Below are 16,987 nucleotides of genomic sequence, written 5' to 3' on the forward strand. Positions count from 1 at the left end.
GCAACTTAACCCCCTAAACCACAGCGCTGGCCCCAGTAATTTTTTAAGAGACGAGAGTCCTAGCTGCTGGTTCACTTGCCTGATGGCTGGGGCTGGCTAGAACCAGAGCTCGAACATAATCCGGGTCTCCCATGTGTGTAGTAGGAACCCAGTTACTTGCATTGCTGCTACCACCCAGGGTCTGCATTGGCAAGAAACTTGAGTCTGAAACTGGGAACTGTGCCCAGGTACTGCAGTGTGGCATGTGGGTTTCTTAACTGCTAGGCTAGATGCCTGCTCCTAGTGATTTTTAAAACTACAGTACTCCCTTTATATGGCAAGATGATGCTTATGACTTGTCCTCGACTTTGATTTGTCCCTATAGTTCTGGGCAAGTTGCATGCCCAGGGTTAGGAATGGCCTCAAATGAAGCTGCCCACGTCAAGCCAGCTGGTTCAGATCGAGGTCATGGTTGCATAGCATCTAAAACCAGTATACAAAAATAAACCACAGCTTGCCCACTGTACATACTCTTTCTGGAACATGAAACGGGAAAGTCAGCTTTTTTGGGTACACATTAATAACTTTTCAAGTCTCCCTGCCTTTTCTCTTTGAAGAGCCACTAGTTAAATGGCACTGAAGTGGTGTATTCAGGAGTATGAAAATGTGGCAGCGTTACTCTCAACTGTGATCTTTTTTTCTTCTGATCTTTTAGAATCTCATCAAAACATTGAATTTTTTAATGCTCCTGTGCCAATATGTACTCACATTGAGAAACCTGTGCCTCTGAACCCATTGCTGGACACTGAGTTAAGAGACCCTGGCTTAAGAAGGCAGGAACCTTCTGTCTGCCTCACTCCTACCCCAGAACCCCAAGCTAGTGGTTTAGTGTGGCTCAGGCTCAGCCAGTCCTTTGGAGTAAGGTGAGCTGGCAGCAGGGAGAAGGCCTGGCTCCCTGTGGCCCTGAGCATTAGTGTCCTAGCAGACGGTTGTATGGACAGAGCTTTGCATGACTTACTACACATAGGAATACAGTTCCTGTGCCTGTAAGGGGTTTGAACCAGAGGAATTTATTTTTAGGGTTGGCAGTCGGTGGAGAATGAACTATTAAAAAATCCTTTTGCTAAGTGATAGTGTGTGATATGCTAGGAATTCTAGGAACAACCCTTTGCTGTTGGGATCATGGAATTGTAGCATTGGACCTCCACCGGTTCTGTTCCCAGCTTTTTCTGCCACACATTTCCATGTGAGTGGCTCTTACAGACCATTTCCTGCCGACGGGTACAGTATAATTGCCTACTTCCTTTGTGGTATCTTTGATAAAAATGCCAATAAATGCCACTAAGACAGAAACAAGGGCTTGCCTGGTGGTGTAAAATGTCCCAGTGCTGAAAGTGCAGTTTGGCTTTCTCTTCCTTCTTGTGCAACACCTTTAGATGCAGGCCGCACTGCCACGTCGGGGGCTCGGGAGACTGTTTACTTCTACCCAAGAGTGGAGAAAATAACCTGCATTATTGCCCAACTTTGGCTCCATGGCTCCTCCCAGATGGTCTCTGTGAGATGTAAACACCTTCAGCCTTGACAAGTCATGTTCATTCCAAGAAGCCAATCTTTGTTCTTAATTAGGGATTTTTTTTTCCTGGAAACTACTTACTATCACTCTATCCACAGTGATCAGAAGCCTACACTCTACCTCACAGGCACAGAGGTGTAGTAGATCATGTCCACAGATGGCCCCCCACCCCGGGAACACACGCTGGCTCTTCCAAGAAGAGCTGTTTTTCCTCCTCTTGGCTGTGGGCTGGATTTGGGACTTGTTTGGACTAATAGAATGTTACTGAAGTGACATTCTGGCAGTTTCCACTTTTATTCTTGGAAACAAACTTTGCAAACCAGAAGCCGGAGTGAAACTACTGAATGCTGGCCGACCATATGTAGGCAAACCAAGGTGCCCCAGCCAGACTCCCAGCTGATGCAGCCTTATGAGTGATCCCTGCAGACACCATGGGAAGCTGAAGAAAGAGAATCATGAGAAGTATTTTTAAAAGATTTGTTTTATTTTATTTATATATATATTTTTTGGCAGGCAGATTTAGAGAGAAAGGTCTTCTTCCGATGGTTCACCCCCAAAATGGCCGCTATGGCCGATCCAAAGCCAGGAGCCCGGTGCTTCCTCCTGGTCTCCCATGCGGGTGCAGGGCCCAAGCACTTGGGCCATCCTCCACTGCCTTCCCAGGCCACAGCAGAGAGCTGGACTGGAAGAGGAGCAACCGAGACTAGAACCCGGGGTGCTGGCGCCACAGGCAGAGGATTAGCCTAGTGAGCCACGGCGCCGGCCTGTTGTTATTATTTTTTTTTTATTTGAAACATAATATTAAGGATAGGTAGATCTTCCATCTGCTGGTTCACTTCCCACATGGGTGCAGAGGCCCAAGCACTTGGAACACCTGCTTTCCTAGGTGCATGAGCAGGGAGCTGGGATTGAAAGTGGAGCAGCTGAGATTCAAGCCAGCGCCCTTATGGGATGCTGGTGTCGCCAGCAGTGGCTTTACCAGCTACGCCACAGTGCCAGCCCTAGAAGCACTGTTTTAAGCCATGACTGGGGTTGTCGGTCACATTTCTTGTGAGGTCCCTGCCTGATCTTAGAAGTCTTAGGCACCTCTTCTAAGTGGATCAGGAAGAGAGGCTGTTCTGCTCTGAAGACATGGCTTAGCATGTTCCTGCTCCAGGACTCTGGTGGATCCGGTCACGTTGATCCTGACTCTCAGGTCTGTCCGTGCTGACTCAGCCTCCGTAGCTGTCATCGTTCCCTCACTCACGGCCTCAACATACAGTTGGATGAGTCTGTTACCCCTTTCCTGTATTTGCTGCAAAAGCCTCTGCACCCACATTCCTCAAAGTGTGTTCTCTTAAAGGGCGCAGGGTCAGATTAAAGTGGAATACACTGAGTTAAATACGATAGCACCTTCAGTGAATGAATGTCCATTGGGGGGCCGGCGCTGTGGTGCAGCAGTTAACGCCCTGGCCTGGAGCACTGGCATCCCATGTGGGTGCCAGTTCAAGTCCGGCTGCTCCACTTCCGATCCAGCTCTGCTATGGCCTGGAAAAGCAGTAGAAGATGGCCTGAGTCCTTGGGACCCTGTACCCGCGTGGGAGACCCAGAAGAGGCTCCTGGCTCCTGGCTTTGGATCGACACAGCTCCAGCCGTTGTGGCCATCTGGGGAGTGAACCATCGGATGGAAGACCTCTCTCTCTCTCTCTCCCTCTCTGCCTGTCCTCTCTCTATGTAACTCTGACTTCCAAATAAATAAATAATAAATCTTAAAAAAAAAAAAAAAGAATGTCCATTGGAATTTTCTATGACCTCTGAACTTATTTGTTCTGGGAGAATGCTCTTAAGTAACTGGCATGCTAGGGTTAGACTTTTGGAAGTATTTCTTTTCCTACCCAGACAGGCTCAGCTATAAAAAAGTTCCCTGTGAGATCTTCAAAACTCAGACTTTTCGCTACTGTTGTAGTGTAGACCATCCAGTTCAGGGTCCGTGTTGAATTATATATGGAGTCAAGCCACCTTGGCTGGAACCCTGGCTGCACCATTTCCTGTGTAACCAAGCAAGCGCCTCATCCTTATCTGCAAAATGCCTGACATACTTTCATTCATTCCTTCAGTAAACAAGTTTTCATTGAGTGCCATTAGGCTCTGGGAGCTGGATGTTTAGTGGTGCACAAAAGATGTGGTTCTAGCAGCCTCCTGGCTGGGTCGTGTTAGATACGAATCCTTTTTTAAAACCTGTTATTTATTTAAAAGCATGACGAGAAGAGACAGATACCTTCCAGGTGCTGGTTGTCTCCAGGTGCCTACAAAAGCTGGGGATGGGCCCTTAGCTGGGTGCTTGGGCCACCTGCTGCTGCCTCCCAGGGGCATTAGCAGAAGCTGGACCAAAAGCAGAGGTAGGGGCCAGCATTGCAACACAGCAGGTTAATCTGCTACCTGTGACACATCCCATTCTCAGCATGCCAGTTCAAGTCCTGGCTGCTATACTTCCAGTCCAACTCCCTGCTAATGGTCTGGGAAAGCAGCAAAAAATGTCCCCAAGGACTTGGGCCCCCGCCACCTGTGTTGGAGACCCAGATGGAGTTCCAGGCTCCTGGCTTTGGCCTGCTCTACCCCGGCTATTGTGGCCTTTTGGGGAATGAAACAGTAGACAGAAGATCAGGCTCTTTGTCACTACTTTTAAAATAAATTAAAATCTTAAAAAAAAAAAAAAAAAAGTGGGGCTGCACACAGCCCAGGCACTTTGATACAGGTGTGAGTGTCCCAAGTAGCAACTTAACCCACTGTGCTACAGCACCAGCCCCTGGGATGCATTTCCAACTGTGATCACTGCAGTGTCGTGACAGTGTAGCAGGAGGGGATTGATTTAGATTGGGGACTAGGAAGCCCTGCCCAAAGGGCCATTATTTTGGACCTGGAAGATGAGGCAGCCGGAAGAGAAGGGGGAGACTTGCTCAGTGTCCAGACTCGGGCAGGCAAGCAGGGGGGTGAGACTGAGAGCCTGGTGGCAGTTGAGAAGGGAGAGACCAGAGAGCACAGGGCCTGGGAGTCCTCAGCAAATGGCATGGTTACCCTAGGACAGCCTTGATTGGTTGCCAAGATGGGGTGGATGGGATTCAAGTTGAAAGCTCTGGGTGAGGAAATTATGGGGGTGGGTTGCTGGCAGTTAGATGGGAAACAAGGAGGTCTGTTGGGAGGCTGCTGCCCTCCGGGCTGGGGTGATGAAGGTGGCTGGAGTTAACAGTGATAAAGAAGATGGCAAGAGTTCCAGGGTAATTTTGGAAGGCACAACAGTGAGTGACGTATTTTAGGAGCTGAGGGTAACTCCTAGGCGCTTTGGCTTGAGCAGCTGGGTGTGTGGAGGTACCATTTGGAGAGATGTGGGGGTGAGGCCTTGGGGGCAGGTTATGTTGGAGAACTGTGTGTTCAGTACGTGGTAGCTGCTGCTATTTGGGGTACTTGCATTGGGTTTGGCATCTCATGACTTGCTGGAGGCAGACTCCTTGAGGGCAAGATACGGGGATCCTTCCTGCAGAGCACTCTGTGAGGACCTCTTGTGCCAGGCCCCACTGTTGGAACTGAGAATACAAAGATGTAATCTCTGCCCTTGAGATTGCATTATTGCGACAAATCATTAATTTTGACCTCCACATTCTAACATGTACTAAGGGGACAGATGGGTGGTTCCCGGGATGGAAGTCACTTAGGGAAGAATTGACATCTGGACAAGAATGCTCCAGAATGGGGAGACGAGGAATGGGTGTGCAGAAACCGGAAGCTCGAGTGGCCAGGGTGGGTTTGAAGTAGATCTAGCTGGAGAGCAGGCTGTGGGCTTTGCACAGGACGAGTACACCCTGGCGCTGCCGCAGGGCTGTGCGGTCTCTGGGGGCCAGCGCTAATTGCGTGCTGCTTTCTCCATCCCACCCCGTTGGAGTTCCTGGTGAAGTGCCGGCATGTAGGGGAGACTCCCTTAAATGGCAATTTCCTTGCTCCTAAATGTCCTGAACTCCAAACACAGAGTCAGTCTGCGGCCCTCTTCGCTGGTTCTCCGAGTTGTGTTAGTGCTGTGAACTACCTCTTGGAAGCATACACCGGGTTGGGGTGGGGTAGGCACTGGGGATGCCCGGCCTGTCCGGAGGAGAGGATGGCATCAGAGGTGCATTAACTGGGAAACGGAAGCAGTATCAGACTCCAAGGAGGAAGCTTGCCTGGTCCCCACCCCCACAGTTGTCACTGGGCACCCTGAGAAGGGATGAGAATGAAGCAAACAAGCCCGGGGTTGATTTGTTTTTCACAATACACAGCCAAGGTCAAGAAGAAAGGATCTTGCTGGTTGTGCCGTACCACGCGGTCTCTCCCTTGCAGCCTCTGCTGTCACTAAAGCCTCCCCTGTGCCCAGAGAAGGGTCCTGCCCTCTCTCCCACTGCACCTCCCACCCCCAAGCAGCCTGGCTCCCTTTCCCCATCCCTGGCCCTGAGAGAGGGACACAGAGCAGCTCCACATACAGCCCAGGGTTTGAGCCTGCTGGTGTGCGTGCTGGCTGGTGTGCGTCCCCAGCCTCCTGTAAACTAGGACAGGGACAGCGGTTGCCCCATCAGACGAGGAGCCCCTGAAGTTGGGGCCGTTTTCACTCCTCGGGAGCGCTCCCTGGAGCTCGAGAAGAGAGGGACCATCCTAAAGGCAACGCAGTTGGTCAAAGAGCCGCCTTGTACTGGAGGATCCACAAACGATCAGGGGACGCGTGGATTTGAACCCCTGAGATGCTGACTGGGGGAGGGAGAGTGCCTTTGTCTGGGCTGGGCTGTGTAGGATCCTAAAGAGAAAGAGGCCCCCCTCAAATCCCTTTCACTCCAGTGACCCCACCCCACCCCTGCCCCCATCCCTCCTCAGGATGCCTTTTCTGTTTCTAGCCATCTCCTCTTCACCCACCCCAAGTCTGCCTGAGGGTGGGCCCAGGGCTGTGCAGTCTTTCCTGCTGCATGCTAGTGAGACCTGGAGAGTGTGCAGAGCCCGTCCATCTGCCCTCTGCCCTGTGCCAGAGGAGAAGCCACTCACTGGTCATTCATTTATTGAGCCCCCAGTGTGTGCTGGGCACAGTGGGGACAGCATGCAAGGCTTGCTCCCGCCGTGCCATGAGCTGAGAGCTCTGAGTGCAAGGGCGGGCAGGGCCCCTGCTGCCCTGCAGGGTGACGGCAGCACACTGATGCCCGAGAATGAAGCGAACAGGCCCGGGGCATAGCCAAGGTCACCCAGCGTCCTGGAAGAAACCCCATGACGTCAGTGTGGGCCTCCTGTGAGCGCCTGTGTTAGGAACAGGAGAACAAGGACAGGAGCTGGCCCCTGGCTGCTCAGGGGTGGCATTCAGGGAGCGTCCTCTGGAAGCACGTGCAGGTGGCTGTCACTCGGCCCCTTGGTCCTCGTCCACGCTGCCTGGGGAGAGTTCAGGACGTGACGGCGTTAGGGGCGTCTTGTCTGCCTCCACTCTTGAGAGCTTTCCCTGGCCACCCTCAGGGCCCCTGTCCCCTCACTGTCTAAGACGCCAAGATTGCAGGCTCTTCTGCCACCGCTGGGGTTTTCATTTGTGGTCCTCTGCAACACGGGCTCTCCTCTAAAGGAGGGGAGGCGGTATTTCAGGGCCCTCCTGGGGACAGGGAGCAGCCTGGGACCAGGAAACAGGAGGCAGCGTTTAGTCCTGGATGTTGTTAACTCCTGTGGCACTTGGGGCAAGTTGTTTTCCATCTCTGAAAAATGACTTAAAAAAATTTTTTTTTTGAAATAGAGCTTCCATTACCAGGTTTACTCCCCAGATGGCCGCAATGGCTGGGGCTGGGCCAGGCTGAAGCCAGGAGCTCAGAACGCCATCTGGGCCTCCCATGTTGGTGGGCAGGGGCCCAAGTACTTGGCCATCTTCTGCTGCATTAGCGGGCAGCTGGATCGGAGGGAAGTGGAGCAGCTGGGATCTGAATGGGGGACACGGTGCCACAAGTGGCTGAACCACAGTGCCAGCCCGAAATGATGACTTTAACTCCCTGCCCACACCATGCATGGAAGGGCTTTTCTTTCTATTTGGTACTGGGGTGACTTCATGGACCTTTGAATAGAGTGGTTCAAACACTTTGAAAAAAAAAAAAAAAAAACTTCAGGAGAAGGGATGGGCACCGTGGCACAGCAAGCTGAATCACTACTGGAGTCTCCCACATACCCCACCCTGGAGGGCCGGCCGGTGTTCCAGCTACTCCACATCTGGTCTAGCTCTCTGCTAATGCTCTGGGAAGCAGCAGATGGTGGCTCAATACTTGAGTCCCTGTTTCCCACGTGGGAGACCAGGGATAGAGTTACAGTTTCCTGGCTTCAGTCTGGCCCAGCCCCTACTGTTAAGGCTGTTTGGGGAGTGCACCTGGGCATAGAAGCGCACTCTCTGTGTGTCGGTCACTCTGCCTTTCAAATAAATCAATCTTTAAAAAAAAAAAAAAAAAAAAGCCCTCAAGGGGAAATCGAGGATGCTTCCATCTTTATTCCCAGGAGCCCGTGTTGGAGTGAGCAGGTGTTCCTTCCATCAGGGGAGCTGGGGAGGGGCCCAGAATCCGCAGCTCTGGAGGCGAGCTTAGACACTAGGGAAGGTACACTGGAGCTCAGCTTGACATCTGCCCAGCTTGGGCCCCCACTGCCTCCTCCCTGAGCCGGGATCTTTCCCCCAGCCTGATTCACCCTCTTCCCTCATGCCTGGCCCTGGGTGTTAGCTGATACCCGCTGAGGGGTTAGCCCTCCCAGGGTGGTTTGCGCTTACTTACAGTTGTTGAAGACAGGAAGTCTCCTAAGACTAAAGGCTGGGCTCACTAACAGTCGACGACAGCACCCTCACATTGAGAGAATAAGGGGGTGTTCCAGCCATGCTCTAGGTTCAGCTGGCAGTAGGGGCGTGGGGGGCAGAGTGTGCCTTGGCCTGTTGGGGGGTCACCAAAGTGACCACCCCCCTGCACCTTGACTGCCCCTGCCTGATGGCTTCTGGGGAGGCTGCCTGGCAACAACATGTCTGGCCACTTTCCCATAATGCTTTTCTACCCACTAGAAGCTTCCACCCCACCTACCTTTTGTGGATGATGCTCTTCTGCCCAGGAGGCCCCTTTGTCCCATCTGATACCCTGGGAAGGGAGAGAGAAGATGCATCAGGGGAAGGCTGTGTTGGGAACAGCAGGGCAAGGGCAGAGCTGAGGTTTTGCAAATGAGCCGTGTCTCAGTCCTCCCAGGAGCTGAGAAACTCTCCTGGATGTCCCTTCATTCCCTGATTTCATTCATCAGTGCCTTCCTCTTCGCCATTCTCCCGCTCTTCCTCAAACACCTAGTGGGTACTTCTTTTTCAATGAATTAATTTACTTGAAAGGCAGAGTTACAAAGAGAGAAGGGGAGAGGGAGAGAGAAATCTTCCATCCGCTGGTTCACTCCCCAAATGGCTACAACAGCCAGGGCTGGGCCAGGCTGAAGCCAGGAGCCAGGAGCTTTATCCACATGGGTGCAGGGATCCAAGGACTTGGGCTGTCTTCTGGTGCATTCCCAGGCGCATTAGCAGGGAGCTAGATTGGAACTGGAGCAGCCGGGACTCAAACCAGCACCCATATGGGATGCCGGCACTATAGGCAGAAGCTTAACCTGCGCCATGGCACTGGCCCCTAGTGGCCAGAAACAGACTGGGCATGGGAAGGCAACGGTAGCAGACCAGGGGCCTGCCCATGGAGAGGTTTCGGGGCTGGGGACTCGAGCACCATGTGCCAAGGAGAACACAGTGCCCAGGCCATGGGGACAAGCCCCACTGGGCAGACAAGCAGGGCAGGAGAGCTGACCAAGATGGGACCGGACCTCTGTCAGTGAGGGCAGCCCCCTCAGGATGTGGTACATCATGCTGGAGCATTGGACTTGACCCTAAGAGAACACAGCACGTGGTGGCTACAGGCTGGTTTGCTTCTCCCTTTTCATTGAAGCGTTCTAAGCAGGGCAGGGCTTTTCAGATCTGTGCTTTTAAGAGCCTTCTGGGTACAGGGGGTTGATGTTTTGAGTGGCCGATTCATTTTTCCAGATCAGGGCTTTAGAGCCGAGGTAATTTTGAAACTTTGGCAGAACGAGACTCCTCCCTGCCTCCTCCTGTCCCAGCAACACTCCCTGGGCATGCGTGGACCATCACAAAGCCTGGCCCAGCCACACCGGCCCCACCTCCCTGGCTAGTCAGTGGCCAGCGGCAGAGACCTTTCCCTGCGGGCACGCTAAGGAGGCGGTCTGGCGGCTCTGCCCAGTCCTCCCAGGCTGCATCAGATGTACTCCTGGGGGAGGAGAGAGAAGCGAGGAGGACTGTCCACTTCTGTGGGGTCTTTGGGGGGGGGGTGGGAAAGGCTCAGGACTCTGGAGTTCAGCACCTTGGTTACGCTTCAGAGGGACTCCAGTCACTCGGTGGTTATCCTCATGTGGCAGTAGGGACATGCCCAGGAGAGGCAGTGTGCAGTGGTGGGCAGTGCACTGACTTAGGAGTCAGCTGGGTATCCTTGGGAAAAGTACTTAACCTGTCTGATCCTTAGTTTCCCTGCTGGTGATACGGAGGATGTGTGGCGATTTAATCCTGCGTGAGTGTAACACATGCTCAAGAAGGATTTCTTGGGGCAGATGTTTGCTGTAGTAGGTTAAGACACCCTCATCTCACACCTGAGTGCCTGGGCTCATCCCAGCTCTGCTCCCAATTCCAGCTTCCTGCTAACGCACACCCTGGGAGGCAACAGGTGATGGCTCAAGTGGTTGGGTCCCTGCCATCCACTTGGGAGGCCTGAATGGACTTCCCAGCTCCCAGTCTCAACCCAGCCCAGCCCTGGCCATCATGGGCATTCGGGAAGTGAACCCATGGTCGGGAGCGCTCTACCTGTCTGTGTCACTTACTCTGTCTCTGCCTCATGAATAAATAAAGTTTAGAATATTTGTCTTATCCTCCCATCCCCTGCTCCTCCTGGGTTGTTGAATTTGCAAGAGAACCTTGTAATGGCCCAGTCCAGATCTTATTTTGTAGTGGAGGAAACTAAAGCCAAAAGTGTTTGGTCACAAGTTGGTTTTCTCTATTTTTAGAACATATTTTTAAAATTACAAAAGCAGTCTTTGAATGCATGCCCACTATATTAAAAAAAAAAGGTTTGTACAGGAAAAATTAAAATCCCTCTACTTTCTCCTTCTCATCTTACTTCCTGCCCCAGATGAAACCACTATTCACAGTTTGATATTTAGCCTTCTAGAACTTTCCCCATATATTTGCATGTGTGTGTGTGTGTGTGTGTGTGTGAGAGTGTGTAACTGTAGTTTTTTTTAAAACAAGTAGGCTCCTATCAGGTGTACTGTTCTGCTTAACCATGTTTTATGGAAGTCTTTCCATATCTTTCCACACACTTTGTCCTTTTTAATGTCCACAAGGTTGTGGATGTACTTTATACAATTAAAAAAAAAATCAGCTGCCCTCCACAGCTGGGACTGGGCTGGGACTGAGCCAGGCCAAAGCTGGGGGCCTGGACTCCATCCGGCTCTCCCACAAGGGTGGCAGGAACCCAAGTACATGGGCCATTATCCACTGCTTTCCCAGGGGCATTAGCAGGAAGCTGGATTGGAAGCAGAGTAGCCAGGTCTTGAACCAACACCCCAACGCAAGATGTGGGCATTCCAAGTGGTAGCTTTCCCTGCTGTGCTACAGCACCCACCCCCATCATACATTTTTTGAAAGGTTTATTTATTTGTGGCCGGCGCCGCAGCTCACTAGGCTAATCCTCCGCCTTTCGGCGCTGGCACACTGGGGCGCCGGATTCTGTCCCGGCTGCCCCTCTTCCAGGCCAGCTCTCTGCTGTGGCCAGGGAGTGCAGTGGAGGATGGCCCAAGTCCTTGGGCCCTGCACCCCATGGGAGACCAGGAGAAGCATCTGGCTCCTGTCATCAGATCAGCGCGGTGCGCCGGCCGTGGAGTGCCAGCCGCGGCGGCCACTGGAGGGTGAACCAACGGCAAAAGGAAGACCTTTCTCTCTGTCTCTCTCTCTCTCACTGTCCACTCTGCCTGTCAAAAAAAAAAAAAAAAGTTTATTTATTTGAAAGAGTGACAAGGTAGAGAGGAAGGGGGCAGGGAGATCTGTTCACTGGTTGGTTCTTTTCCCTAAAGGCTGCAATGACCTAGTCTGAGCCAGGCCAAAGCCAGGAGCCAGGAGTTTCATCCTGGTCTTCCCCGTAGGTAGCAGGGCTAAAGTACTTGGGTCATCACCTGCAGCTTTCCCAGGCACGTTGGAGGGAATCTGGAATGGAAGTGGAGTAGCTGGGATTCAGACCAGCACTCCAGTATGGGTGCCAGTGTTGCAAACCATGGCTCAATCCACTGTGCCACAGTGCTGGCCATCCCCGCTCTCTCCCATACACTTTGACCATTCTGTTGATTTTCTTTGTGTTATACCCAGGTTCTTGCCATTACAACCATGTCGGTTATGAGTACTTTGGTACGAACATCTCTGGGTTCGTGTAGCAATAGCTTCTCTATTGATGGATTCCCTGAAGCGAGACTTGGTCGGAAGGCTGCCCCTTTCCAGCCTTGGTGGATATTACAGTGTAGAAGAGTCCAGTTTTGTCAGCCCCTCACCAACATTAAGCTCTTCCACTAGCAGCACACAGTGTTGGCAATAAGAGAAGACAGCTCTCTGACGTTCTTGTCCCCTTGTCCCCGCAGGACAGGACTCCACCTTGCCAGCGCCCTCAGGAAACAGGGTTGCTTTGGTAACTGCGTGAGCCTGACAGAATTGACTAGAAAGCTTGCCTCCCATCCAGGTGCCAGGGCTCCTGCTCTCCCACCACGGGCACCAGCCGAGCACAAAGCGTTTGCCCCCACCCTCGGGGTGACTATAATTGGGGGACAGCCTTGCTTTATACCTGTTACCCGTCAGCACTTCCCAAAGTGTCCTGCTTGGCTGGTCATTCATTTATGCATAGCACCGCACCCCGTGTCACGAGCGACCCCTGCTGGCCTGGTCTGGAGCCCGTGCATGGTGCTGCAAGACCACTGCTCCCTGGGCTCCGGCCCCACTGTGTCACTCACCTCTCACCCGCTTCCCCATCAGCCCGAAGAACTGGCTGGCTTTGCCCCTCTTCACCTCCTGCAGCTGGAGCTGAATGCTGGCGACAGCGCCCGCCTGGGGAAGCAGAGAGGAGCTTGAGCAACCACAGTGTCAACAAGAGCCACTCGTGGTCACTGAACCCGTGCTCTGCGTCGCACTGGGCACCTGCGCGTGCCTCACACAACACAGTGCATTATGGTAGTGAGCCGTGGCCAACATCCCACCTCCTACGTTCCTGGCACTTTCCTACCGAAAGTACTCATTTACTCCTCGCCCAGACTCCGTGAAAACTGTCACCATCTTACACATGAAGACACCAGGGTGCAGAGCCACTAAATGAGTTTTCAGAGGTCACCCAGCTGGGCAGAGAGAGACAGACCCAGGACTTGAACCCAGGCCTCCTGATTGCTCCTGCAGTCCAATCATTGAATCTTTTTTTTTTTTTTTCCTTTACAACTTCCTGATTATTTACTAACCATTCTGGTTAAGAGCATGGGGTAGGCTGGTGCCGTGGCTCAATAGGCTAATCCTCCACCTAGTGGTGCCGGCACACCGGGTTCTAGTCCCGGTCGGGGCGCCAGATTCTGTCCCGGTTGCCCCTCTTCCAGGCCAGCTCTCTGCTGTGGCCCAGGAGTGCAGTGGAGGATGGTCCAAGTGCTTGGGCCCTGCACCCCCATGGGAGACCAGGAAAAGCACCTGGCTCCTGCCATCAGATCAGCGCAGTGCGCCAGCTGCGGCGGCCATTGGAGGGTGAACCAATGGCAAAAAGGAAGACCTTTCTCTGTCTCTCTTTCACTGTCCACTCTGCCTGTAAAAAAAAAAAAAAAAGCATGGGGTTTTTCTTTTAAAGATTATTTATTTAAAAGGCAGAGCAACAGAGAGACAGAGAAATCTTCCCTCCTCAGATTCATTCCCCAAGTGCTCATAATTGCGAGGGCTGGGCCAGGCTAAGCCAGGAGCCTGGACCTCCATCTGGGTCTCCCACATGGGTGACAGGGACTCAACCACTTGAGCCATCGCCTGCTGCCTCCCAGGGTCAGCAGGAAGCTGGATGGAAAACAGAGCAGCTAAGACTCAAAACAGGCACACTGACAGGGGCTGCCGAGCAGCAGCTTAACCACTGTGCCACAACGCCAGCCCTTCACTTAATCCCAACAGCCACCATGAGAGTAGGAACTGGGGCCGGCGCTGTGGGCGGCAGGTTAAGCCACTGCCTGCAGTGCCGGCATTCCACAGAGGCTCTGGTTGAGTCCTGGCTGCCCCATTTCTGATCCAGCTCTCTGCTAATTCATCTGGGAAAGCAGCGGAAGATGGCCCAAGTGCTTGGACCCCTACACCTACAAGGGGGATCCGGATGAAGCCCTGGCTCCTGGCTTCAGTCTTGCCCAGCCCTGGCCGTTGCAACCATTTTAGGGAGTGAACCAGCAGGTGGAAGATCGCTCTGTTTCTCTCTGCCTCTGCCTCACCCCCACTGTAACTCTGCCTTTCAAATAAATAAATCCTAAAAAAAGTAGGAACTATGATCTCCCCCAAATGCAAAACCTGAGATGTAACAAGGTGCACTGACTTGTCCAAGGTCACACAGGAAGTGGCTGAATCAGACTCGGAGTCGCTCCAGAGCGTGGCTCGGCTCCACGTTGGGCGATGTTCCCAGCACAGATGAGGAGGGGGCAGCCCATGCACTCAGGACGGGATTGTTTCTCCTCCTGACCTCTGTACCTGCTCTCCTGTCACCCCCCAGGCCCTTCCCCCGGCCCTAGAGTCTGAGCCTGGCTTGTGGATTGGGAGTGGAAGCTATTACCCTGGGCACAGCCATTTTAACCCTTGGGCAGATGGGGCAAGGTGCCCTGAACAGGGGCTGTGGATGGAAGTCCTCATTCCTCCACTGCTTCCGTGACCCGAGCCCGGGCCCTCTCCCCTGCCTTAACCTGAGTCCCACAGGAGTCCCTTCTCTGTGCCCAGCCTTCCTGCTCTCCAGAGCGACACAGGCAGCCGGCCAGAAGGCAGGGAGCTGGGGTTGGGAAAGGTGCTCTTCCTTCCCAGTGCCCTCAGGGTCCCCTGGAGCTCTCGGGACCAGCAGGAGCTGGGGCAGGGGCAGCAGCCGTGGGAGCCCCTCTGCCATTCCCAGCGTGCCTTGCTCCAGATTTCAGGGTCAGGAGGGGATTGTCTCCTAAGCATTTTACCAATTCAGCCCTTCCCAGTCTGTCTCCTTCCTGAGATGTCAGGGGCTGGGGAGGCTGTCTCCGGCTGGAGTCACCTGGCCGGGCCAGAAACCAGAAAAGTCTCTTTGGAGATTTGGACCCATTTCTGAAAAGCCCATGAAAACCACTCTGCCTGGGTAAAAGGCAGCTTCAAATGTGAGCTGGAGAGGAGGGCCGCTTAGGAATTTGTGGGCCTGACCCTTTCCTGCCCATGGGCTAGGAGGCCATCAGGAGCCACACCCACCCCTCTGTACCCCGAAACCCAAATCCCCAGCTCCAGGGCTGGCGGCAGGCAGGGAGGCCCGAGAGCCAGGGAGGCTGCCAGATCGTCCCGGAAGGTGCTCCCATCCCAACCGTCACCTCGGCACTTGGTTTGTATGAGTGCTTAGCAACCCAATAGCTGCAGGTGGTGAGTCTCTCCTCCCGTATCCCCTGCCCTCCATCTTGGGAAGCACCAGGACCTTAAAGGAAGTGAACTGAGAGTAAGGCTTAGCCACGACTGCAGAGTGAGGAGCTTGCCAGGGCGGGGTGTGTGTGGGGGGGAGGGGCAGCAGTGCTAGTTCCCGTTGCTAATGACGCTTTCCACGACCTTGCCCTGAGCTGCCTGCTCTGTCTCTGGGCCGGGACAGGCACTGACCCTGCGAAGCGTATCAAAGCTTGAGAAAAGCCTGGGGGATCATCTCCCCTCTCCCCAAATTTGCAGGCCAGGAAACTGCAGGAGGCAGTGCAGAAGTCGAGGTCTGAACCCAGGTCTCCCAGCCAGGCTGCCTTCTACCTGTGCACACTCTCAAGGACAAACCAAAAAGGAAGTTTGCCGTGCATGGCCGTCCATGCTTGGTTCTTGCCTTGGCCCCGTTTCTAAGAGCTTCCAGGGGGCCTCACCGTGGCCCTCGGACCACAAGCCAAGGCCAGCCCCAGTGTGCTCCCCAACCATGGGAACGGGAGAAGCCAGGCCGAGCCCTGGCCCCGTGGACACCTTCGCTGGGCACCAGTCTCTTACTTCCCTGTGTCTGTGTCCCGTCTCTGTCGCTGTCTGGTTGGGAACTCCCATAAGTTGGGCTCTTCGTCACCCGGTTCTGAGCCATCAGAGCTCCGGGCAGGGTTAGGGGCTGGTGTGGATGCTGGGTCTCCAACCTTAGGTCTCTCCCCACTGGCAGTACTCAGGTCAGTAGGAGAGACCACGAGCCAGTCCTTGTCAGGAAATCTAAAGAATTTCCCCATGTGAGACAAACCTGCAGTCCTGCCTCAAGTTGATGCCCTGAGCAAATTCCGGAAACTCTGAGGCACAGACGCACAGAACAAGTCCTCGGGCAAAGCGTGTGGTTGTTTTGGAAGCTCTGCAGCTTTGGGCAAGCAGTCTGACCACTCTGTGCGATGGAAATGTCACGGTTCCCACCCTTGAGGTCGACATGAGGACTAGCATTTATAAACATGATAAGCTAGCATTTATACACAGTGTTACGCGGCAGTGCCAGGTACATAGCATGTGCTAAAGTGTTTTTTAAATGCCGCCATCCCTACCCCACTGCCCCCCCAACACACACACACACTGCTGCTCCCGTGTGGCTTGAACCTAAACCCAGTGTGCAGCACACACACACAATCTGCTCCCCTGGCAACCTCTGCGACCCCTCCAGCATGGATCACCCCCTTCCTTGGTCTGAGCCTCTCCCCAGCATACCTCCAGGGTCACGGTTACCCAGGGTCCTGCTTCAGCGCCCAGTGTCTGTTCCTCTCCACCATCCTCAGCCGAGGTGCACACAGACAGCCCCATCAGGAGGAGCAAGGTAACGCTGGACGGCATGGTGAGCACTGCTCTGCCCTGGGACCCTCTGGGAGCCCCCCTTGGCCTTAAGACGCCACCTTCAGCAGGCTCTGGGCTGCCCTTGGGTTGCTCGAGTGTAGGAGGGGCACGCTCCCCCTGCTCTCTGGTCCTCCCAGCTATCCTGCTCGCTTCCTTCAGCTTATCTAACACTCCTGGCCTCCCCACCCCACCCCACCCCACCATGTTGCCTGTGCCCCCCCCTCCGCTGGAAAGGCCAATGGTAGCGAAGCTGCTCAGAAGAAGGGGTCAGACCCTCCCCCTGCCTCCCCCTAACATTTGATCCCAGGCTTAACACTCTGTTGCAACACCTGCCTCACCTT

At 53.8% G+C, this 16,987-nt stretch overlaps 1 protein-coding gene across 1 annotated transcript; it reads right to left on the bottom strand.

Moving 5' to 3' along the window:
* Nucleotides 1–6,593: 6,593 nt before the first annotated feature.
* On the bottom strand, nt 6,594–16,646 carry TAC4 (tachykinin precursor 4). The gene is given in 4 exon segments (NM_001082165.1): nt 6,594–6,964; nt 8,623–8,676; nt 12,623–12,716; nt 16,524–16,646. Coding segments are annotated over 4 exon segments (303 nt in total). The 3' UTR covers nt 6,594–6,932.
* Nucleotides 16,647–16,987: the final 341 nt, after the last annotated feature.

The sequence above is a fragment of the Oryctolagus cuniculus genome, chromosome 17, assembly GCF_964237555.1.
Source record: "Oryctolagus cuniculus chromosome 17, mOryCun1.1, whole genome shotgun sequence".
NCBI classification, from domain to species: domain Eukaryota; kingdom Metazoa; phylum Chordata; class Mammalia; order Lagomorpha; family Leporidae; genus Oryctolagus; species Oryctolagus cuniculus.